Below are 24,867 nucleotides of genomic sequence, written 5' to 3'. Positions count from 1 at the left end.
TTAGGGCTGTGTTCACATCACACATTTAACTCGAGTCTGTAATAGAGGCCAAATAACTAATCAAAAGGTCTGGATGTACATAGTATGAATACACACACAAATAAATAAATAAATGAAATTAATCATATTTAGCATATTGAAATGTAATCATTAGATTTGGAGTGACCTGGCTAAAGAGGTTGGAATCCAATCTATGAATTGTTACTTGGCAAAAGAACTCTGCCAGAGTTTTGCAAGGGGACAATTTGAGCTGCAAGCTAGAAATGTCTTGAGCGAGTTGAAGTTTTCCTTGTCAGCAATCATATTATGGAAAATCAAACACGTCCATTGTACATTCCTATTAAACTATATTGGGGAAGGTGTCTTAAGAACAAAAAGAATAATTATAAGAGGTTATAAATGATTAAATTAATAATTATTTGATTAACAATTTAATTAATTAAATCATTTTTGAGAGTTGCCACCAAGGCTTGTGCCTGGTTCCCGAAGTCAAGCTGACATTTTTCCCCACCACATTTTCATGACAGCAACAGTTCTGTCTGTTAGCAGTTTCTTCGTGCCTAGCGTGCTACAGCCCTATCTGTCCAAAGCTGATGGATGGATGGCTGGGGAATTCTGGGAGTTGAAGTCCAGACATCTTCAAGTTGCCGAGATTGAGAAACATTGCTCCAAAGGGTTGTTTTATCGTCTGCTCAGAAGGATGTTACTGACTCTTCATGAAAAACGATATAGGGGAAAAAAACAAAAGTACTTAAGATGCTTTTTTTTTTCCTTTTTAAAGACTAGAAGAGGCTAGATACATCAAAAAATTTATTAGCAATCCTGTACACAAAGAAGCTGCTCACCGCTTTCTAAGTTCAACTGCAATCAACGGTGTCGTAAAAACGTACGCGAGATTGCAACCCAAAATCTGAGGCTGGCTGGTTTGTCACAGTTCCTGCAAAGGAAAGGAAGCATCTTTCTCTCTCCAAGTGTAGATTGGCAATGACCTGACTCCTCGAAGCCTGTTTCACCTGGAGGGAACTGCACGGCCTGTGACAGGCAGTGAGTGGTACAGGACAGGGTCTCTACATCCTATTATAAAGACACTCTCAAGTTGAGCTCAACATGTCTGTATTGCTGTCTCGGAAACAGCACAGAAGCAGTTTGCCATTGTGACCTTCTGGGATATCATTTTTCAACTGTCCAGTCTACTTGAGGCTTTCCCGGTGGCCTCCCGTCCACGTTCTAAGCAGGACACCCTGACAACTCCCTGCACTTTTCCAACAGTTCAGGCACCAAAAGATTTTTCCCCCCCAAAACATGCCTCTACCCCATTTCTATTGCAACCCAAATAACCCTCCCTCCCTCTCACACACAAGTCCAATAAAGGCTACCTTCCTCCTCTCAGACATGTCCAGCACGTAGGAGACAGGCAGTCCCCTCCTCTGATTCTTCCCTCTTGGATTTTTGAGGTTGTTTTTTAAACACCAAATCTTATGAACGCTATCTGACTTTCCTCTAAGCTTTTGTAGCCTTCTCAACCCTCTTTACGGATGGCTGGGAAAAGGAGGCTGAGCTCAGCCCATCACTCAGACCTTAAGATCAACGCAATCCTTACAGCAACAGGCAGAGGACGGAAGTGGAGATCAAATTTACATTCGCCCTCCAGGTTCTCAGAGACCTAAAACAGCCTGGGAATACCTGCACTTAATTATTTCTAGGACTACTCCAACTTCTAGCTTCGTTTCAGTGCTGAAAACACCTCCATTGGCAGAACAGAATGTGCTTCCTAAAAGGTCCCTAACAAATCAGCCATGACAAGCATAGTTTCTCAAGGAAGCCTGTCCAATATCCATGTGTTTAATTGCTTTTCTTCAACAGAGCTCACAATATCAACTGTGCGAACATTAAAGTTTCATTTGTACATCAATCAAAGCATTAAACTTGAACTACATACGCTGTATGTCTCCCAAAGCATCCGGGCTGCTCACTGGCCTCATCCCAGATTTCTGGGCATTATGAAGTTATTTCTCCGCTATGTATCTACTATCAGTGTTACTTTTTGCAGTAATTCCCCAAACTAAACCCAGCCACTCATTCAGAACCCCTTAGTATTCTTACGGAAAAATATCATGATAACCTTGAATGGAAGCCCAAGCTTTTCCAGAACTGTCCGCTTTAAAATTCCACTGCTTGAGGAATTTTGACCACTGAGGAGAGCCAGCAGGGAGTCCAAGAGATGATAGCAAAGCACAGCGGAAGGACTGAGTGAAGAATTATGAATGGCAAAATCCAAGATTAAAAAAAAAATGCTTCAGGATATTTTTAATAAAATGCAACATGGAAACTTGGTTACACTTCTCAAAATTCACTTCTTACGACCTGTGTGATTTTGTCATCTCTCCCATCCTTGTCAGTTATATAATGACACTTAAAAGCTACAGGGGGACCATTTCTTGGCACTTATCTCTTCCAAGAATATTTCTAAAAGTGACTTGTCCCCCCTCCTTTCACTTTTAAGGCTCTCCTTGTCACTGCCCTCCAAGGGACCAAGTGTTTTGTTCCAACCGAGGCATTTCTCCATGGGTATTCCTGAACCATCTTCTTCCTAGCTAGACTCCCTCCCAAACTAAGCACGGTCTTAGAGAGAAGGCTGGGGGCAGGGGGAAAGAGGAGACCAAGACACCCATGGAAATTGCCGCAGTACATTATTCGGGTGTTATCCAAAAAAGGGAGACAGGGAAAAAAGTGGTGAGGTTGAGGGAATGATTGGGATGAAAAAGAAAACAAGTTCTGGGCGAAACTCGAAGAAGCCGCGAAGAAGCCTAGAGCGGAGCGTCGAAGAAATTGCTGCCACGGAATACAGAGGAGACAATTTTGCCCGTCGAATTGATGGTGCCCTCGCTGTCTGAGCTGGATTCGGAGTCGCTGCTTCCTGAGTAAGCCCCAAGACCGGGCAGGATGCCAATGCACACAGCAGCTGAGGGGCAGTGGATTGCAGAACCACTCATGGAGCTGCTGCTGAGTGGAACACAAGATGGTTTTTCTGAAAGAGAAGAAAAAGGACCATGGAAAGGCAAGGCTTACATGTGTACGCTCCACTTCCAGTGTCCTTTGAACGGAATGTCACTGAGGACAGGAGCGTATGGGCATCAAAAAAGCCTTTAACCCTCTAATCCAGCATTTCTCAACCTTGGCAGCTTGAAGGTGTGTGGACTTCAACTTCCAGAATTCCCCAGCCAGCCAAGGTTGAGAAACGCTGCCCTAATCTCTTTGAAGCCTCTGCTTCAGTTGCCTCAAACTCCGTTCTGAAATGAAATAATTACAGTTGTTGAAAAGCTCTTCCACGACTTTCTCACTATTTGGCACATTGCTTTGAGATAGTTCAGGAAGCTATGTGAGCAAGAGATTCCTGGAACTAAGAGCAAATATACATATCCAGATGATAATGTAAGAGCTATTAACTCTCCTGAAATTGACTTAAAATTCATGATTTGCATATCCTCTAACTTTTATTTGCTGGAGCTATCTCATGTTTGCAAAGAACAAGAAGCTTGGATAAATGCCACTGGTGACCTATCAAACTAGTCAATGAACAACTTGATTTGGCAATCAAAAGCTGGATCCCATCTTTTGACATTTCAATGAAAGCACCTATCTTACTAGACCTCTTAACTGAGCTTTTATCATTTTGTTGTGCCACATGATGGAGCCTTTTCTTGATTTCAGCCTGAGTACACCCAAAGTTGCAATCTGCCTTTATCTTATCAACAGTTGGTGAGCCCAAACCCTCCATGTCATTGCAGGTGCCAACCTTACATCAAAAAGGACCAAACTGAAGGGGAAGGGCAACAGTTCAGGGGCAAAACAACTGATCTACAGGCAAGAAATATCAAGTTCAATCCCTGCGTCCCCAGATGGACCTGGGAAAGACTCTGGAAACCTTGGCTCAGAAGACTCTCTGTCCAGGACAAAGATCTAAGCCCATTCTGTCTCTGGTGAAGTGAAACATGTCTCAAAGTGCCAACTTTGGTTCTGTCACACAGAATTATCAACAATACCTTTCAAGCATTTGGGAGAATGACTAATATTGAAAGGGATTAGAGACAGCCAACCTTCTGCGGCTGATTAGCCTGGAGACACTTGGAAGGGGAGATAACCAAGCAGATGGAGAGTCAGTGTGCAACAACACCCTCTCTTGATTAACTACATGCCTTGCCTCTGGAAGCAAAGAGCAAAAGCTTGGATGAGGCACAATAACAAATACAGACATAGTCCAATTTTGTGAAGCTTCTGTCCACAGTTTGCCCTCATTTCTCCAGCAATTCTGCCTTGGGAGAGACTTCAAGGGGCATAATCAGTGAAAAGAGACTGTGGGTTAGTGTTTGGCAAGCTGCTTCATCAGGTGAAGAAGGAACAGTGAAGCATCTGTATTGAGACTAGCAGCTTGTTGCTTTCAAACCAGGAAACCAAGCTTGGAATAGTCATCCTTACACTTCTCAGACACCAGGTCACCCCAATCCAACCACAACGCTGAACCACATTAATTCCCCCCCTCTCCTTCAACTAGATCACAGCACCTAACCAACATGGCTGACCTCAAAAAGCAAAGCAGGGTCAGATCTGATTAGTTCTTGGACTGGACACCAACAGCAAATCTGGGGATAGTAGGCTAGACGAGGAAATCGAAAAGCATCTTGAAAGAAGGTGACGGCAAATGTATTCCTGCCACAGAAACTGAGACTACCCCTTACATGCCTTCTCTCTGCTGCTGTTCCTCCTTAAAAAAACCCTGAACAAGAAAAAGGTGAGTCACCTCTCCTACCAGATGCCCCTGAATGAAGAGCTTCTTCCAAGAACAACCCAGTCAAAGGCTGCTCGCTCAGTCTAGTCTGCTGCTAGATTCCATCCAATAGCACAACAGTAAAATCCCCGTCCATCCCTGCCTCCCAAAGGCAACTTGTGAAAGGAGGGCAGAGCTTGCGGTCTCAGCCCCATACGCACTGGCCCTTCCCAACACATCCACACACCTGGAACCTTATCGTGGTCAGGATCCGGGTCCAGTTTCAATCTTTTTACGCTATTGGTGCCTTCTGAACTGTAAAGAGACAAAAATCCAAAGAGTGAGCGGAGCTTAAATTTTTTCATTTATGGAAGACAGGGAAGCAAAAAGATCATAATCAGAGGCACATGTCATACTTAACCCATAGTTTATTGTAACCACGGTTTGTTCAGATGCCACAACTGGTTTGACATGTACATCATACTACCATAAACTATGAGTTACAAACTACAAGGCAGTGTTCATCTGGCAAGGTAAATCAAAGACTAAAAAACCCATGATGGTTTCAAGAAAGGAAAACAGATGTAGTTCAGAGCTGAATTTTTGAGTAGCAGGTATTATCTGAGTTTGGTTTCCTTCTTGCAGATGTTTCATTACCAGACTAGGGAACATCATCAGTGTATCTGATGCTGTTACTAGCCTGATAATGAACCATCAGCAGTAAGAGAAGCTCAAGAACCCAACCATTATGGTTTATCATAGTACAAGACAATCTTTGCAAGCCAATGACAAATTAGCAATTAGGAGAACATGTTGGACTACAGTATATCTTAACAAAATGGCTGCTATGAAGACAGTTTGACTGTTCACACATTGGATATCCTTTCTCCTCCAGAAGAAAATAATGCTCTCATATTACAAATTACAAATCACAAATGCCAACTTAAGAGTGGCTTCCTACCACCCATTCTAGGTTCCTCATTGTTCACTACCATCCCAGCTTATCCCTTGTTTCTCCTGGTCAGGTAAGCCTCCCATAAACCTGCCTCTGAGGATTCTGGGAAAGATCCAGAGGAAAGACCCACTAGGCTGAGGATCAGTGTTTCACAACATGCCAGTTTTCCATCTACTAACCTTCAACATCTAAAAATACTGTAGTGAATAGTGAGAAAAGAGTCTATCAGGCATGTCTGTGGGCACCTTAGCTTAGCAGTAGGGTTCCAACCTGTGGTTTCTCTCAAGGCAAGAATCCAATATACACTCATTCTATTGCTCCCCTTCTTCATTATTCAGGTCCCCGCTAAATCAATTTCAATCCTTTGGCACAGCCTGGCTTCTCCTTTACTGGATGTTGCCCAGGAAAAGATCCAATTCCTGAATGAGACCACTGAGAAGACTTGCTGCTTAGCAGCTGTTCAGCTATTGGGGCAAGTAGCAACTGAAAGTAACCAGATGCTTCTGGATATGTGGAACCTCATTTTTGAACTTATGTGCATGTGACAGTCATAATGCTGGCTCTAAAGGAAAAGAAATTAATTTCATCCAAGATCCAACTGCAAAAACCCTGGATTTTTCTGCATGGAAGAGTTCAAAGACCTGAGTTCTTTGTTACTGCCGCACTCTGAGCCTCAGGTGCAAAAATACAGAGGTGCAAAACATACCTTCTGTGTTTCACGGCTCCTGCCAACAACTTTGCCTGAGAGAATTTGCTCTTGTTTTCTGATTTTACTGACAGTTTCTTGTCTGTCTCCTTCTTCAAGTCAGCACTAACCCCAACTTTTGACAAAGTGCTGTGAACTCAAAGTTAAGGATAAAAAAAAGGCAGTGCGAGAAGCAAAGAAGATACAAAGCAAAGAACTAAATGTCTGTATAGCAGTGTTTGCAGTTCCACAACGTTAACCAGCAGCTTTATTTTTTTCTAGCATCTTTGCAACTACACTTAACATTTGGTACTGGCATATATAAACCTTGGAAAGAGAGTAGGTACAAATAAAGTTATGTAAACTAACTTTACTGGATTTGCTTTCCTGCAAGCATAAAGTTAGAGGCTCCAGAGGACAGAGACAATGACCTATTCAGCTAAAGCAAGAAATCAAAACTTGAACATGGCACACCAAATCATTTCAAGTTAACCATCTCCCAAGGTACATAACCCAGCCTATTATAATACTAGAGTTCAAACAAACAGCTTTTTCTTAAAACCAAATAAAGATTAGATTCACCACCCCGTATTTCATAGTTTTTTTCCCCTCCGTATTAGATTCAGCACTCCGTATTTCCTAGTTTTTACCCCAGTTAATGCTAATGCTGTGTGTGTGTGTCAGTGTATAAATAAAATCTGCCACATCAAATTCAGACACATATTGTAACTAGCTTGGAGTTCCATTAAGTTAGCTCTCTAGTGCCACCAGCTGAATCTGAGAGTGACATTGGCAAGCTTTTCAAAACCCAACATTGGGCAGGACTTTTACTGAAACCAACCAAAATGATACTCTATGAAGATGGTGATTGCAGACTGAATATATTAATTATTGGGAAGCCTCACCAACCTCAATTGTCTTCTTGTATTCAGATAAAGAAAATGGTTGCTCCCCTAGTACATGCACACACATACTTTAATTTTATTTCAGCTTTCCTTGGTGAATTTCACACCATTCCAGAGCAAAATAAATGACCCTGACAACCTAAACTACCAGAATGATCAGACCATGTTTCCCATCTTCACAGAAAAGAAGGGAAATGCATTGGAACACCTTGGCAGCTCAGAATGGAGAGGCTTCTGAGCAATCCTCCAATAGAAGGGAATGGAAAATGCTTCCAGTGCACTAATGAGTACTCGGAGAGGGAAGAAGAGATACATACACAAACAATACAGACACACACACACACCAATTCCCAAGACAACCTAAAATGTCTGCTGGACAAAGATAAACCTAAACAGTAAACATTTTTTCTTCACAGGCACTGCACACCCCACAGAGCAGGAACTGGTAAGTCACAGATAGAAACTGAAAACAAATAAACAAACAAAAGATAAGGGGTGAAATCATGGAAAATTTAGAGCAGAGTCTCAGTAAAATCAGCCCAACAAACCAACGCACCGCTTAGCCATTTAGAAGCAGGGCCTGGCAAAGGCCGGCAGACCTGAGCTAGACCAGAAATTCAATGGCTTTTCATCCCCCCAGTACATTTTACTTACGTTACTGGCTGAACTAATAACCTCAGCCTGCTGTTTGTCCAAACCAGATCCTCCAAACCTGGAGTTTTAAATACTTGACATAACTCAGTTTAGTACCCAAAGGAAACTTAATACACTCACCAGCTACAGCCTGGAATCCTAATGCAATATCCACTTGATTCTCTGGAGATCTGTTTTATGTTCACCTTCCACACCCACAGTTAATGCTAGTTGCATCTCTCTGCCTCCTTCCTTGCCAGATAATGTTATCTGCTGAAAAAAGGTCTACTCTTAACAGACCTTGCCAAAAATGCTGGCCAGGAAGAATCTGCTCCAAGCAAGAGCCAACCTGAGCACATTCCTCAGCCAAAGGAGAAAAGCACCAAGCTATTCCCCTTCTGGATCGCTTTGAGGCACTGCTGGACTCTGACAACTCCCTGGGCAAAGCAACCACTTTGCCTCCTGCTCTTTCTTATATTATACCCTGAAGCATCAACAAAATATAAATCATGGAGGCTCCATCATCCTCATTGCTAAATCCAGCAACAGGGAGACCGGTCTACAAATCAACGCAATGGCTCCTAACCCCATGGCAGGATTCAGACATGCTAAATCATAGCTAGCTGGTTAAGCCAGAACTGACTGCTTTACAAACCACCATGACTAGGTGCAAGTTATAGTAAAACCAAGCAAAGTACCTATTAGTACAACGGATAGATCTAGCCTTGATAAGTGGAGGCACAGGGCAGAATGACTGGTTGACAGTCTATGGCAGTGTTGTCCAAACTTGGCCACTTTAAGATGAGTGGACTTCAACTCCCAGAATTGGCTGGCTGGGGAATTCTGGGAGTTGAAGTCCACTCATCTTAAAGTGGCCAGGTTTGGACAACACTGGTCTATGGAATGCTATTAGCTTTAATGCTTTTCTGTTTCCTTTTCTTGCACTTGTCAAGCAAAATCTTTATTCACAATATGCGAATACATTTATCCACAAAACATATTTCTACAAGGTAGCAGTGTGTTTTTATCCTTCCCTGTGCTTATTATCTGTTTCAAAACTGATCAAAGCTGCAGAGAAGTCAGCTTGAGCTGCCAGAGCCAAAAACACCAACAAAAAACAAAAAGCCACAAAGCCCACTAAAAACAACCACCCTGGTGATCAACAAGATCCCCGCTGCATCCAATCAAACCCAGCATTTGTTCCCATAGTAGATGATTCAATGCCTCTGAGAAGATCACAGCATCTAATTCCAAGATGTTCTACTGGCAAAAGTTCAGCTGAAGTCATCAAATTGTTACCTTCTTGCATTTCTGTTTTTGTGGAAGAGGCAAAGCATGAAATAGCAAATACAAATGTTTAGGACAGAAGCAGATCTATGTTCCCCACCAAAATAGGCACATTCAAATACATCCACTCAACTGACAAGCTCTATGCATGTAGAACTAGAAAATACTTGTCCCAAATTCACAAATCTGGCCACTGACCTGCACACAAGCCAACATATTTCCCATGCTGTTAATGGCAGAAAATGCACTTCATAGTAGTGGCTTCAAATATTGACTGGTCACCAAACATTGTGGGCACCCTGAAAAGTCACACAACTGTGGCCACTTCTCTGAAGACCCTCCTCCTTCACCTCTGCCCATATCAAAAGCTTTATTACAGTCATTGACCAGAACTCATTGCACTTGCCATCTTTTATCTTTATCTTTTATTGTTTTTATTGTAACTTCTTTGTTTGACTGTTGGGAGCCACCCAAACTCATTGAGAGCCGGGTGGCAAACAAGTTTAATAAATAAATTATTACTTTTCAACAGTCTGACCTATAAGCTATGGAAAAAGTAGGCAGTTTAGAATTATGGGCTCAAAAGGTATGAACTCATTATAACATTAAGAAGTATATAAAAACTAATAAAATGGAATATAAATGACTGACAGTAATATTATATTACATTTATTTATTTATTTATTTATATAACGATATTGTCCTATATTAAAAGTTCACGGTAAAATTTAACAGAAACTAGAACTGTAGGTGGCAATAGTTAAGAATATAAATGTATGGATATCACTATGGTCTACTTATCAAATCAAATTTTATTTACTGCCTCAGACCAAAGCAAGATTTAAAGCAGCAGATTAAAAAGTATAACGCATTATAATACAGCAGTAAAACTTATCCACCCCTAACTAAACTACTGCTAAACTAATTGCTTGCACATGAATAATGCAAACTTAGCACCCATCTTAGGATAAGTTAACACTCCAAACCAGTGTTTCTCAACCTTGGCCACTTTAAGATGGGTGGACTTCAACTCCCAGAAGTCCCCACCCATCTTAAAGTGGCCAAGGTTGAAAAGCACTGCCCCAAACAGTTCAAAAACAAGAGCAAGGGTGTCCAGAACAGGCCACTGGCTGCTTTTGAACCCTCCCAAAGAGAAGAGCAACTACTGTTTCAGGGCCAAGGATATCCGGTACTCATTCAGCTCCTTGAGATCTTCTTCGTGACGCTGCTTTTCTATCAGTGCTTGCTGCCGAGAAACTTCATCGAGGAACTTGGATTCATCTTCATCCAGGCCCCTGACCATATTTTCTGTAGACAACAAGCCAACAGATTGTGATAAGCCCACATATTTGGCTACAGCATCTCTGCCATCCCATTTTTTTCCTCATTTGAGCATGTTTTTATTCCATCCACTAGGAAGGTATGGTACAGCCTGTTTCATGGACATCCATTCAGATGCAATGGACAAAATTTTAGTTTGGACTTCACCCCAAACTAACCAAGTCTGTTTTTGAAGGACTCCACACAATTGATGTAACTTCTGTCATTTGTGTAAATTTACTTATTTGTATAAATGTACATCATTTGTGTGATTACACAATTACATCAATTATGGAAATGTCATAAATGTGCTTTAACAGACTTTGGATTCCAACAGACCTCTCCCCCCCCACCATTCATCTGAAAAATCAAGGTTTTACTGAAGATTTTTGAAAGAAGGCTGAACCAACATCCTGGCTGATGTTATCACAGTAATTATACATTCACGTTTACCTGTTTTATCGCTGTTTAATCTACTTTCAAGATCCACATTTTCCAAGAGTGTGAAAGTTCACACATAGCCTTCTTTTGTAACACTTTAGCTTCCTACATACAGGAATACTGTTTTTGGCCCGATGAAGCCAGAAACAGGCTTCATCATATTAGGGAATGGGCTGCCAAACCATGTCAAGCTAGCTTTACCATGGTTTGATGAATTAGTTTGCAGTGCCCTGGCTCACACATAACATACAAATCAGAAACCCTGGTTTATAAACCCCAATGGTCAGGATAATGCAACATGTTAAGGCAAAATCAAACCTCCCTTATTGTTTGCCACAACGTGTGAACCAGTCAGAATCTAGAGAGAGAAAACAGTAGCTATGAGGAAGGAACAAGGAGCACCACCCTGAACTAAAATTCCTCGCTATGATACCTGGGGGTTCATCCAACAGTTTGGGCTCTAAGATTAAAGGTTACTGAAGATAGTACGCTTGATTTTAGCCAAAAGGCTGAGAAGTAAAGATGCTCCCATTCATCTTTATAATCTTAAGGACTAGAAACATTAACAAAACAGTATGGGATGTTAAGGATATGAAATTCTGTGCTTACTCAGCAATCCACATAGCCCTGAAAACAGCCCCATTTCAGCAGACCAGGTGACGCTTTTACACACCAGGGTAACAAAATGCAGTAAAGAGAGTCAGGCAATGATAAAGAGGCACAAGAGAGACATGCTAACTGCTTAAAATACACCAATAAACCCACTCAACCAAAACCAAGCCAATTATGGCTCGGCACAATGTGGGAAGCCACTCCTTTCCAAAAGGCAATGACTGCCAAAGCTTTATGGGAGGAAAGCACATGCAAAAGGGTCACTCTAAGAATGTTGCACCAAAAGACTCTCAGGATGACCCTTACCTGAAAGGCATTGCCAGCCAGAATAAACAAGCTAGGGAGACTAACAGTTTGATACAGTGACGACCCTGAGATAATCCTGAGTTAAAAGATTGGACAACACTTCATATTCAACATCACAAGGTGTTTCAGAGCATGCAGGAGTGCAAATACAGCACCTATTTGTTAACACCTTAAAACAGCTGCACCTTTTCCAAGGATTATGGGGTTGCTTTAAGGCAGTGTTTCTCAACCTTGGCAACTTTAAGATGTGTGGACTTCAACTCCCAGCATTCCCCAGCCAGCATGGGAGTTGAAGCTCACACATCTTAAAGTTGCCAAGGTTGAGAAACACTGCTTTAAGGGGTTGCAGACAGGTGTCAAAATCATGCTCTAAAGCCCCTGCCGGAGACAGCGTTCAAATCATGCAGGGCTTAATAAGCAGGCTTTTTCAGTTTGATCCAACTTTAGCTGAATAGCTCCCAGGGGGCAACGCTTAATCCAAAACATCCTGATCCATTCATTAGTATTGCTGAGAAAGGAGCAAAGGGGCTGCACTAGTAGCTGGAAGACTTTCATGAGACTGATGTAAGCAGGGATGGGCAACCCATTTACAGCTCCCAAGATCACACCACTGAAATTCAGTGGCAAAGTGGCCACTGTTTGATTATGCAATTTTCACTTAATTTGGTGTGTAGCTTTAAGGGTGGGGATGGAGGGGTAATACCTGTATGAATACCCGCCTTTAAAGTCTCACAAGCCATCAAGATTATGTTGCAACTCCCAATGACAAAAAAACTTGCCCACCTCTAACCACAGTCAAAATAGTTCTGTCTGAACTAGCTTGCTACAAAAACAGCTTCATGTAGGCAAGAAATAGGGGAGAAGATTAGGAAGCTAACAGCAAGGACTGGCAGATGGAAAGATAAAGACAAAACACAAATGTTTTCCTCTGGATATCATTTCCCCACTGCCAACACACATACAGAGGTAGAACAAGTCCTTTGCCCCATTAAATCTGCAACTTTTGAAGCCAAGAAGAAAAGTTGGCAGCTATGCCAAGCCTCACACTACAATGCTTTTTCCCTTCCTCTGCAGAAGTAGATAAACTGCTTTCTGGAATCCAGCAGTAGCCAAGAGGCCAGCTCTGCTAACCTTGGCACAAATGAGGGTTGCTGGGGCATTTTCCATAATGAAGCATTCCAGGAAAGATAGTTCCGTTCTTAAGGACAAAATTCCAGGGACATAAGAGAGGAAAAGCAATGGGTTGCCTCTCCATGTGACAGAATTTCAGAGACGCTTACTGGAACTTACTGAATTTGAACTGTTCTTCAAACTCCTGCTGCTTCTTGTCCTTCTGTTCCTGAAGCCTTTCATAGAGAGACCGGGGGTCATACACTTCTTCGGGACATTCTAGGAGATGAAGAAACAGATTTCTCAACTGGCGTTCAGGAACTGCTCTAACAGACAAGTTACTCCATCAACCATGTTAATAAACCACAGGAAATTACAAGCCCTCCTGCCTTAAAGCACATCCCACTGGCCATTTTTATGTTAGGAAGAGAAAGAACTGATACCTATAACCTCAGTCTGTTGATACTACACGATTGGGCAGGGTTACAGTCCTGACATAGTGAAGTTAATGCACACTTTCTACAAAATAGACACATGATGCTACTGCTCTAAAATAGTAGTTGTAATACAACACTCTGTTACACATTCAAGTACAGCTAATAAAGAGTTATTATACATTATCTTGAGGAGGCAGCATAATACAGTGGCTGAGAGAACGAGCTGTAGATCAGAAAGTCCCAACTCAAGTCTTGTGTCTGCTATAATTTGCTCGGAGCTTCAGGAAACCATTAGCCTCACTCCATCCCGGCATATCATGACTTATTTCCCTCTGTTTAAAAAAACCACGGAAGCACTAAGGAATGCTATGAGTGCTAAAAGTTAGTCACCGAATATGTAAATTGTCCTTTGTCCTCCTAACACCGGTATGCCCAGGAAGATTACTGCATAAACTTTCCTCCTTGGTTCCCCCCCCCTCAATTTAAATAAGTAGCTAGAAATATTTTCAGGATGCTATAAGAACCGGTCTACAAGTTTCATCTTGGTTATTACTTATAACTTTGCTCAATTATCCTTCCAGTCAAGCCTTGTCCATGGCCAGTATCTTGGATGAATGTGCTTTAGATCAACACTGAACCTGCTTGCGATTGTCACTAGATTCAAAGCTCCCGTAAAGCCTCTTTTGGTAATCCCCCATTGATAGCCAAATACCTTTGGGATCTTCAGGCTTTCGAACCTTCTCCCATTCCTCCTGTCTTCGCTTGCGGCGCTCTTCTAACTCAGCTTCTGAGACAAACCTTTTGTTAATTACAAGTTCAGCACTGCTTTCTCCGCCTTCCATTCTGGAGCAGCCTACGCAGAGAAAAGGGTTAGAACCAGGCGTATACCTATAAGCTGTGCTTTCTGGCCTAGAATAGCCAATAATGCAATTTTTGTTTTGTACCTTGACCTAAAAACACAGGCCTAGCACTTTGTTTGGAAGTGTGATCATTTGCCCACAAAACAGACAAAGGGAAGCTGAGGTGATAGAGAACATGTCAGACAAGTTATAGGGGGTGGTAAAGTAAAAGGGATGTTTTGTATTTGGCTATGCCCTTCATTGGAACCATCTTATGGAATACCCATAAACCTCACGCTTTTCAAATTCCAAATGTGCCAATTGACTCAAAAAGGTTGCAAAACAATTTTCTCCTTTTTTCAATCTCCTTTGAGCTTTGAAAAACAATTTTTCAACTGACTAAATTTGACTTCTTTCAGTTGGCTAGACTACCACTCAACAATGCGAAGTACTGTTTTTACTAATTTCTGTTTTCATACGATACGCATTCTGTTTAGCTCAATATTCCTTCTCTGCGGTAGCCCCCACTCTTTGGAACATTCTGCCCCCGGAGGTGCGATTGGCCCCCTCACTCCTGGCCTTCCGTAGGGCCTTGAAGACCTGGTTCTGCCACTTGGCCTGGAATGGGGAGGGAATATCTCAAGCATGGGGATGGCTAGCCCCATAGAGGCCTCCTGTCTTCAGCCTCGGATTTTTCATCTTCTTGGACTCTCCTTCCCCTTTTTTAGTAATCCTTCCCCTTTTTTAGTAATGCTTTTAATTGATGTTTTAAGTATGTATATATATTTATGTTTTTAATGTTTGTTGGGAGTCGCCCAGAGTTCCCCCATTGGGGGGAGATGGGTGGGTAAGAAATTTCATTCATACATACATACATACATACATACATACATACATACCAAGGGCAAGAATCTATCAGTGACTGACTTTGCTCCTCTTGTCTTAGTTCTGTACAAGCTGTTTCTAGAATTCTGACAGATGATGGTGGTTGAAGAAGAGTCCTTCATATAACCTGTATCCACATAGTCAACCTGTCTTGTCTTGCCTTCCCTTCCCCCCATCTAAATCCTACATCATTCTAGCCATTTTGTGCAACAGAACTCACCATCTGTCTTTTAATAAAATTGGTTAGTTGGAAAAACTGCTACCAGATTCTTCCTAATTTTTTGCCACCATAGACTAACATGGCTCTCCTCCTACAATATCATATCCAGATATTTCTTATTCCACAATCTTGCTTCTTTCTTAGAAGCTGAGAATGCCAGTTCTTCTACCTTTCTCCCCTTTCACCATAATTCCTGTTTAACCATAATTTTGCTAAAATTGCATTCAGGCATGCAGTTTTCTTGGTAAATAGCAGAAGTGGCTTCCTACTTTTTTTTCAATTTCCCAGTGTAGTCAATAGCACTGAAATTCCCTGTTAATTCCCAAGTCAAGACTAACCAGGTGGTGGTACCTGCTGAGACACTAAAATGCTTAATCTGTGATCATGTCTCCTTCTCACCATGTTTTTAATCACATACATAACTTTCATCAAATAGTGTTGCATTCCTATTTGAAAATTCCTATTTTTAATATTCTAATTTCTCATCTTTTTGAATACAGTACTCTTTTTGATTCAATTTTATTTCAATAGTTCTTAATGAAATAATCATCTTCAAGGTCCTTGAATGTAGCTTCTATGTTCCTTAGCTTTCGCGATGTCACATATTCCATTATGCCCCGAGTTCAATGCCAAGATTATGCGCATGTGGGTTTACATGTATGTAACACCCATGCATATATGTAAAACAAAACTCTGTAACAAATGCTCACTTCCATGAGCAAGAACAGCATATTACTTTGACCTACCCCAAAATGTCAGTTGTACACTGAGCAAAGCAACAGAATTTATATAACTGGTTTTCAATGTACAGTACATCTTTCTTACACAGATTGTGCAATTTATCAACACATCTGCCATTGATAAATGTAACATACATTCATTTAGAAAAGCAAAATTTGAAGAAATTTTAAGATGAATAAAGACCTTCAGGAATAAACACTGGACCTGTTGGCAAAGGGAAGGTTGGATTCACTTGTATCCTCAACAAACTCTAAATTATTTCAATTGAAGATCTTTTATGCTCAAGAAGATCTGAGTGGAAAAGATAGCAGCACTAAGAGCGCAATTATTTTTGCCCTTACCTCTCATAAGCTTTGGGATGATACAGATTTAACACTAGAAATGAAGAGGGAAGCAGCAATACACACTATTTTTTACAGCTCTAGAACAAATTCTCCCCTCTACTAAACCTAAGCAGGTCTCAATACAGAAAATCAGCAGAGTTAAATTTAATCTGAATGCCTCTGTGGAGCTTTTTAATTAATCGACGTAGCATCATCAAAGTGTCAGCTGTGATGGGGATACTGTTTAATTTGAATGAATAAAAAGGTATGTTTTTAGAGGCTTCACTACCTTCATTCATCTTGCAAACAGTGCAGTTTTGTGGATGGTTTTATGTTTGTAATCAGCCGTCACAAGACTGCAGCAGTTTAGAAGACTAATAAAGAAGTCCAGATGTGTGGTGCGCAGATATGGCACACAACAGTACTATTACAGTGCTGAAGGATTGAGGAAAATAGATCAGGCTAATCAGTTAATACCTGGGATCAGAAGGCTTAGCCTACCCCCTTCAATAGGCTAACGGAGGCCATGTTGTTTTCTCAGCCACAGTACAGAAATGGCTTGCCACTGAAATCTTCTGGGATGGTTTCAGAGTTTCCTGGTGGTCTCCCATCCAACTGAGCCCCGCTGTGCTCAAGGTCATTATAAAGAACCACAAAGGGGAGGCCTGGGCCCTCGAGATATACCACTCCAATCGCCTCCAACGAGCCCATCTTGGAGGCGGCAGTGGCTGATGGGAGCGGGAATCCGAAGGGCACCATCTTGGGAAGGCTACTTTGCAAGGTTTTGCATGGATGACAGGTAAACGTAATGATAATAATTTATGCAGCGCGACCCTCAACGACTCTGGTAAATACTGAATGGGTTGCAAAGGTTAAGTCGAATCATGTTTTGTCCCTCATGAACAGAACCGGTTCATCTTGCTCCGCCTCTCCGTACGCGACCCCCTCCCCGCTCCTCTCCTCTGAAAGCCAGCCCAAGGCCTCTCAGGGCAGAGGACACGCCACAACACCCACCTCGCCGCCATCAGCCCCTCAACCGGCCACCTCCTTCTCGCAAACCCACCTTTGTGGCCACAGGCCGGGCCTCCCCAAGGACACGCCTCCCGACTCTCCGCACTTCCGCTCCGCCTCTTCCGCCAGCCCGACGAATCTCAGTCCAATCTGGCAGACAGCTGGCCAATAGAAAAAGGGATTGGGAGGAGGGCGGGGTTAGGTCCCGTCCACCCTGAAAGCCAGGGAAAGGGTTGGGCCAAAAAAAAAAATATCCGTCAATCAATGAAAGGGAAAGCCGATTGGTTCTGCCGCATTCCGGGCTAGTGGGCGGGCCTGCGAACGGGGCGGAGAGAAGGAAGGGGCGAGGCTCGGTTGCCCGGAGATGCGGCGCTGAGGAGGGGGCGGGGCCGCCCCGCCCCGCATACGCTCTGGCTCGCTCGTGCGCAGGCGCGCGCTGAAAGCGGGCGCGCCGGGCCTTTCCGCCGGGCCGCTGCTGAGGAGAAGCGATGGGGCAAAGGGGCGGGAGGGCTGCTGTCGCCGCCGGGCCGCTGGCTTGAGGCCCTGAGGCGAAGCCAGGCTCCGTTTTCATCGCTGGGCAACGGGCCGTGCCTGCGGGGAGCCCGGCCGAGCGGCTGGCGGGGAGCGAGGAGGAAACCGCCGCCGCGTAGAGAAGGGAGGAGCCCGCCTGGGGCGTCTTCGTCTGGGCAGCGCTCGGAGCCACGGGGGAGGTGAGGAGGCGCGCCGGGCTGCCCTCGCGCGCACCCCCGGGAGGGGGGGTTGTCATGTGTTCACACGCTCGCGCACATCCGTGTCCTCGCACACTTCATTGTTCCGCCAGCCCTCTGTAGGCAGCCTGGTCACGCTTGCACACCTTCCCGGAGTGTCACGTTTACGCTCCTCGTCTGCGCAGAGGATGAATCTCTGCAGGCTCGCTCCCGCGGGCTCCTGATACGGCATTTCCACACACACGTGGAAACTGTGTGGAACAATATATAATGGATGCATTCATCCGGCCCCGCCGTGCACACAGATACAAGCAGGGCGAATTGCATGTTTGCATACGAGCGTATATTGGGGTATATGCGGGCGCTTATCCGTGGATTTAAACATATGCCCGCATCTGGAGATGCAGATACATCCGTGGGTACAGATACAATCAGTATGGATTGGAAATGTATTTATTGATTTGTTTGAATTTATTAGCCACCCAACTCCAGTGGACTCAATGGGGAAATGTACACAGTTGATGCATACGTACTTATGTTCCTGTTTTCTGTTTTCAGCTTTATTGCTGTTGTTTTATACTGTTTTATATTGTTTTATACTGTTTTATTTGTTGTAATCTGCCCTGAGTTGTTTTAAGGTGGATGGCTCTATAAATGCTTTAACTAAACAAATAAATACATATTCACCTAATGCAGATTATAAAGAAGGGAGGGAAAAAACAGGTGTGCAAGACTCTGGGATCTGGTGCTCTGGTTTGCCAAAATAAATTATCTTTAGTTGGATTTTAAAATGTACTATGCTGGCTTAAATTTTATTAGGGTGATGTATCTTTCTTTCTCTCTCCAGCTTTGGGAACCAGTTCCGGGCATCTTTGTCTTTTCAGTAGTCTTTCCTCTCTATTGATTTGTTCTGCTTTGCCCTCCCAGTACTGTGGGTGCCTGTCTGTAGGCATGACTAAATCTTCAGTGAATGCAATTTTCTCCAATTATACTCCTCTTCTCTAGAACAACATCTTTACCTTGCCTTAATTTTCTTTTGTCCTTTGACAAGTGGAACTAAAGAGAAAGTATGACGATACTATTCCCTTGGTCTGTAGTTAATGCACAGTATGGTTCCATTGGCAGACATAAGCATAACTGTTCAGCGTGAAGCTCATGCTAAGGTGCCTGTGAATCTGTACCCAGTACAACCTTGAACGTGAGCCTTTCTTGATCTTTGGAAGGATGAAGGAGGAAATGCATTTCTATGAGTAAAAGGTTTAGAAACTAGGAAAGACTGAAGCAATGTGAAGAATGGTATACTGTGCAGGAAGGAGAGCCAGAGGGAAAGAAAGTTTCACTGGAGATCACATACTGTGAATGTTAATGCCAAAAAAGTCGACAGAAGTGAAATGGTTGAGGATGTCAGACTTTGTTCAGTGTTTTGTTTTATCACAAACTGGAGTTTCTCAGAGATTGGCAGCTACTTCCTCTTTCTTTTTCAGACCAGTAATGCACAAATCACATGTGCTGCTGATAAGTAAGGAAAGAGAGGTTATCAAAAGTACTGAGTATGGACTTGGAGAAATAGCTGCTTGCCACCTCTGTATGCTTCAGTGGTTAGCTTTGTGTTTTTCTAGTACTGTAGGTTTCCTCGGGATATAGATAATTCTTTCTGACTGTATTTGCATTACTGTACTGAGTCACTTTCAAAGCAGCAAAATGATCTCTTTCAGGAGAGATTGTCTGTCGCTTCTGTCCTTGAGTTCCTACCCTGGATTTACCTTTGTTCAAAATGGAGGGGAAGGCTCCACGTAATAGAAGTTATTCTTTCATATTCCAAACCTTTTGTTGAGCTATTTTCAGTAGTATTCCTCCAAGAGTAATCTTTGTGGGCTATGCGGTGTGAATGGTTGGAGCAGGCAGTGGGTGAGGACATCTTTTCTTTTTAGATACCTCTCTTTTTTATCTTTTTCTGATAATCTTTTCCCCCCCAAATAGCATGTCAAAGGGAAAGGAAAGATAGTTCTTGCCAGAAATTATCATTACATAAGAGTTTTAAAGAAATGGTGGATTTGCTGCCTGATCCTTTTAAAAGCTCTATCTTCTTAGACAATGATTTATCATCTTTCTTCTGACTATGTTGCTCTGGTTTTTTGGGAGCTCTAGGAATATGTGGCACTTTGGATCCTAAGTCAAGATGGAACAGGTGTGGGCACCCTCAGCATCTGTCAATGCCTCCTTAAAGAAGCTGTGTGTTTCTGGGCTCCGAGGAAAATAAGCATTTGAGTTAAGAAACACCAACAGCATGCCTATACCTACTTGGAATACCCTTTTGGCTTCAGATATGAAGTGCTGGACATTCCTAGATAGCTGCTTTATTGGTTTACTCAAAGGTAGCAGAAGTGTCCTTCAAAGCTTGCTTGCAGTTTTGTGCTTATCAGCTGGGCAGAAAAATGAAATAACCTGCAAATAAAATTGTTGTTTCTGCATATTTACAGGTCTTCCCATGTTTGCAGAAAAAATGGTTAATAAATTAAAAGGGTTTTTTCAAATGTTAAAACTATTAAAATTGGAAAGGTAAACACTGTGAGGTTAATCTCAGAATGGAGGTTGGAACACTTATTTTGAGGTCATACCACTTCCAATACCTAACCCTTCAAAATAGCCTGTTTTGAAATCAGAATATTTTGACCATTAAATGTTTTGCACATCTCTAAGTGAGACTGCTTTTTCTTCTGGCTTTTTGTGTTTTCCTCACATAAGATTGGTTCCTCACATAGAACTGGTTCACACAGTTAGTTTAGCCATTATGGATTTAATAAGGCACAGTTGACTAGGATCTCACAATATGCTAAGCACAAACCAAAGAAATTATTTTATGACTTAGGATGACTTAAACCAAGTTATTGGGATTAAGGATTTGGGTTCAGGGTTGGCTAACACTATGTCCTACAGTTAAAGGACTGTTCCAGTAGAATGGGAAGGCAAAGAAAAGGTGATGATTCTTACCCTGTTCTAAAATGCATATACAAGATCCAAGCAGTGTCACAAGGCTCCTATACGAAGCTCTAAGTGGAAATATTTCTATTTGAGGCTGCAGATACCTCCTAACATTTTCTTGTGGATTATTACTTTTCTGTATTCTAACAGCAAACTTACTGGTCCTCTACCTTTTAGTAAAATAATTAAATAAAACACAGCTGTCCAGTAGATTCCTGGTTACCTCACATATGAGGGTGAATATTTGTGGATTCAAGCACAAAAATATCTCATAAATGCAGAATTTCCCTCCATATTGGCAAGTAAAAAGATTGGGCTTTCTGTTGAGTGACTAGCAGCTGGAAGCAAACTTTTTTCCCAATTTTACAGATGGTGCTGTTTGCTACTTTGAGAAAAGTGAAATGTTGTTATAGGTAGTCTTGCTGTGAAGAGGGCTAAAATCTCTTCCACCCTTCAGGTTGGGTGTTCTGGGTCTTATTTTAGTTGAACGTGCTGTGAGGTTTCCTCTCAGTGCACTGAGACACATTTCACCTGTCTCAGAAATCTTTACGGCATTCCAGCCATTCTTCCACACATTTTGTCATAAGAAACTGGGCAGAGAACATCAACAGTTTAACTACTAAATGATAGCATGGAAACAATTGTGGAATTCTCCTGGATTGCTCTTTTGTGATAAAAATTAATTGAACTGCTTTTTTTGGGTTGGAAAACTATCTAGAAATTCCCAGACTGTTAGCTAAATTGGTAAATTTAAAAACATCCCAGGAGAACATCATGGCAACCCGTATCCAAATGCTATCAAGAAAAATGCATGGATACTCTCACCAGGAGCTGACATTATAGAAAAGAAAAAGATAGTGGTGATGTGGAGGAAATATATGGGATATGGACTCAAACGAATAATCTTATAACTAAGATCTCCAGTTGGTATTTACTTAACTTTTGACTCATATGTGTGAGGCATGGCTGCTGTTCCATGTGTACATATATGACTAAAGTCAATTGCTATTGTTAATATATTTGCTAGGACTTGTATTGAAAAAATGCTAGGACTTTCCAGTAGTAATTTAAAGAAGTAAAATGGTTACAAACCTACAGCATTTTTCCATAGGATCAGAATGGCTCAACGGTCTTGGTTCAGTATGTAAATGATCTTACAAAGTTCATAGTGTGTGCAATTTCATAGCCTGTGGAGCTGCACAGTTTTTAATTACTAGAAGGAAAAGGATGGGAATGCATCATCTTATCCCAGTCAGCATAGTATGGTGAAACTTGCTTCCGTGGCTGTCGCATGTAGCTGTTCAGCAAAGCAAAACGTGTGTCTTGAAAAACAAGGGTCTGGGGGGGAGGGGACTTTTTATGGGAGAATATAGGCAATTGTTTGGAGCAATTTATCCATAATCTGATGTAGAATAGGTTATTGTTCAAGAGACTAGTTCCTGGTCCTTCCAGATCTTTGCAGGCGTTGCATTACAGGAGACTGTAAATTAACTAAACCATAAGCCATTTGTTTGGCTTGCTCTGCAGTGTGAACACAGCCAGTTGTTGCTGGTTCAATAAGCTATGGTTAAGCAAACTTTGGACTTTTGATATCAGTTGAATAACACATTTCACTACCTTTAGCTTAATGCTCACTATTAATGGCTTTCTTCCCATCTGAAAAACAGGTCTTGAGATTAATGCCAAGTGTCATCTAAACTTTAGATTATGAAGGCTGCAGTATTCTTGCAGTTAAAACAAATGTGTGAAAATGTTAAAATTTTTATAAGAATTTACTGAGCACTTTATTCAAATTTAATATTCTAAGGGAAAATTTTGAGATGGTGAGATAAGGCATGTCTTAAGCAATTCATCATATTGGAATTTCTTACACACATGGTTACTCTGCAAATGAAACAGACAGTAAAAATGTTTCTATTTTGTGAGATGCCAGCACAGTTCCGAATACCTTTTGTGGGTTAACTGTCTGAAAGATATGAGTTCTAATCTATTTGCAGTCAGTAAGGAAATTGAAATAAGCTTGGTGGCTGAATCATATTCAGATTTGGTTTCTTGGTAAGAATTTAGAGCAGGGATTTTTTTCTACACTGGTACATTTTTTCATGGTGTAAAAAATCTTAAAACCTCTGAAATAGTGATTCCTTCATTACATGTTATAGAAACAAATGGACTGGTACCATTTCTACCATTTCCAATCATTTGGACTTCTTATGAAAGAGTCCTAATCAGCCTTGTAGATATATTTTGCTATTTAAAGCAATTTATAAGGGGAAATATGTATTCTGTGAGTACATTGTCCAACAAATTAAATAATCAAACTTAGAGCATAAAGGATGGCAATTGCATGTTTATTTATTTATTTATAAATCAAATTTATATCACCGCCCAACTCCCCCACAAGGAGGGACTCTGGGCGGTTCACAACCAAACAGTTAAAACCAATAAAAACATAAATAGTACAGCATAAAATACAGTTATTAAATATGATAAAATCCAAGCAATGGTGATACTATGTTCATTAAAAGCTAGCTCACAGGAAGTGTGGTGTGCAACTTTTATTCTGATAAAGAAAAGTATTGGATAGCAAAAGGTCCTGAAACATATTCACAGCTTTGTCTCTGGGGCCCTCAAAAAATAGAACTCTTGCTCCAATAATTTATGTCTGATGCAATTGGTTGGCAAATGTTGCTAAAAATACATACGGCGAGTAGGAGATAACAGCTGAAAGCGACTCGGTAGTTAAAGCCCATGTGGTTCTTTGCAAGTACTGTTGTTGAATATATGGTGATTATCTCTTGGAAATCTGGTGAAGTCCGCCAGGTAAGCCAGGACGCTTCTGCTGGTTTGGGTTCTGTTAGAAGAAGCGTACTGGCGGCATTGCGCGTGCTCCGTTGGCTGCTCATAAAATTCTGTGAAAAGGGCCCTCCCTACTGTGTGCGTACTTTCAGGATAGGAAGTTTCCCTGAGATGTCTTCTGCTAAGTCTGTCCCAACCTTTGAACGAACAGAGTGGGGAAGGAGAATCCTGCGGCCCATCAGCTTCTGGCAGCAGATTGGATGCTAATGCTGGTTTGTGGCTTAGCCTTTCTATAAACATACGTAGCTGCTTAGGTCCATTTAATGCATACACTGTCATAAGAGAGGTGAAAGCAGCTGTTGAGAAAGGAATTGTAGAAGAAAGGCAGTGGGTGAGAGAGTATGGATATGAAAGCTTATAGCATAATAATGGCTGTGTTAATCTGGTAGTGGTGGTTCTTTTTACTTCAGCTGCTGATTCTATTTGTGCTGTTTGTATATTGCTCTGTGCTTGTGTATAGTTTTTAAATGTAACTAGCCACCCAAGATCATGAATTTGAACCAGGTGGCCATATAATTTGAATGAATAAATAGTGTGGCGTTTTAGCTACCACAAGGTTTTGTGTTGTTTTTGCAGTTTCTATAGAACTTCGTTTTCAAGAAGGAGTACCCTGGCAGACAGAAGGGAAATGAGTTACCATTTGTTAGTAGAGAGACCTCATTGCCTTGGAAGATTCCTAGAATTCTATTTAATCTATTTAACAGTATGACTTTGCTGTTTGTGATTTATAAGTGAATTGTTTGAAGTAAAGTTTTGTTGTGCTACCTGCTACATTTGTATCTTCTCATTTGGTAGACAGTCCATCTAACAAATTATCTTATACTGGGAAGACTTGGGGTGATTGACG

At 41.8% G+C, this 24,867-nt stretch overlaps 2 protein-coding genes across 2 annotated transcripts in view; one reads left to right on the top strand and one right to left on the bottom strand.

Moving 5' to 3' along the window:
• Positions 1 to 797: 797 nt before the first annotated feature.
• On the bottom strand, positions 798 to 17,563 carry PSME3IP1 (proteasome activator subunit 3 interacting protein 1). The gene is made up of 7 exons (XM_088135890.1): positions 17,479 to 17,563; positions 14,169 to 14,309; positions 13,200 to 13,298; positions 10,397 to 10,538; positions 6,427 to 6,555; positions 5,013 to 5,080; positions 798 to 3,028 (listed from the first exon to the last, which is right to left on the bottom strand). Exons 2-7 carry the CDS (start codon positions 14,296 to 14,298, stop codon positions 2,808 to 2,810), a joined length of 789 nt encoding a protein of 262 aa, XP_087992016.1. The 5' UTR covers positions 14,299 to 14,309; positions 17,479 to 17,563; the 3' UTR covers positions 798 to 2,807.
• A 329-nt stretch (positions 17,564 to 17,892) lies between these two features.
• Positions 17,893 to 24,867, top strand: part of RSPRY1 (ring finger and SPRY domain containing 1) — a 40,500-nt gene continuing 33,525 nt past the window's right edge. Inside the window, exon 1 of the mRNA XM_007437580.4 lies at positions 17,893 to 18,185. The gene's annotated coding sequence lies outside the window, so the exon portion shown is untranslated. The remainder of the gene's footprint in view (positions 18,186 to 24,867) is intronic.

Source organism: Python bivittatus, unplaced genomic scaffold, assembly GCF_059951505.1.
Source record: "Python bivittatus isolate LINGU-HERP-01145 unplaced genomic scaffold, Pbiv_v1 ctg000190_np1212, whole genome shotgun sequence".
NCBI lineage: Eukaryota > Metazoa > Chordata > Lepidosauria > Squamata > Pythonidae > Python > Python bivittatus.
This window is presented reverse-complemented; position numbering and strand designations above follow the sequence as displayed.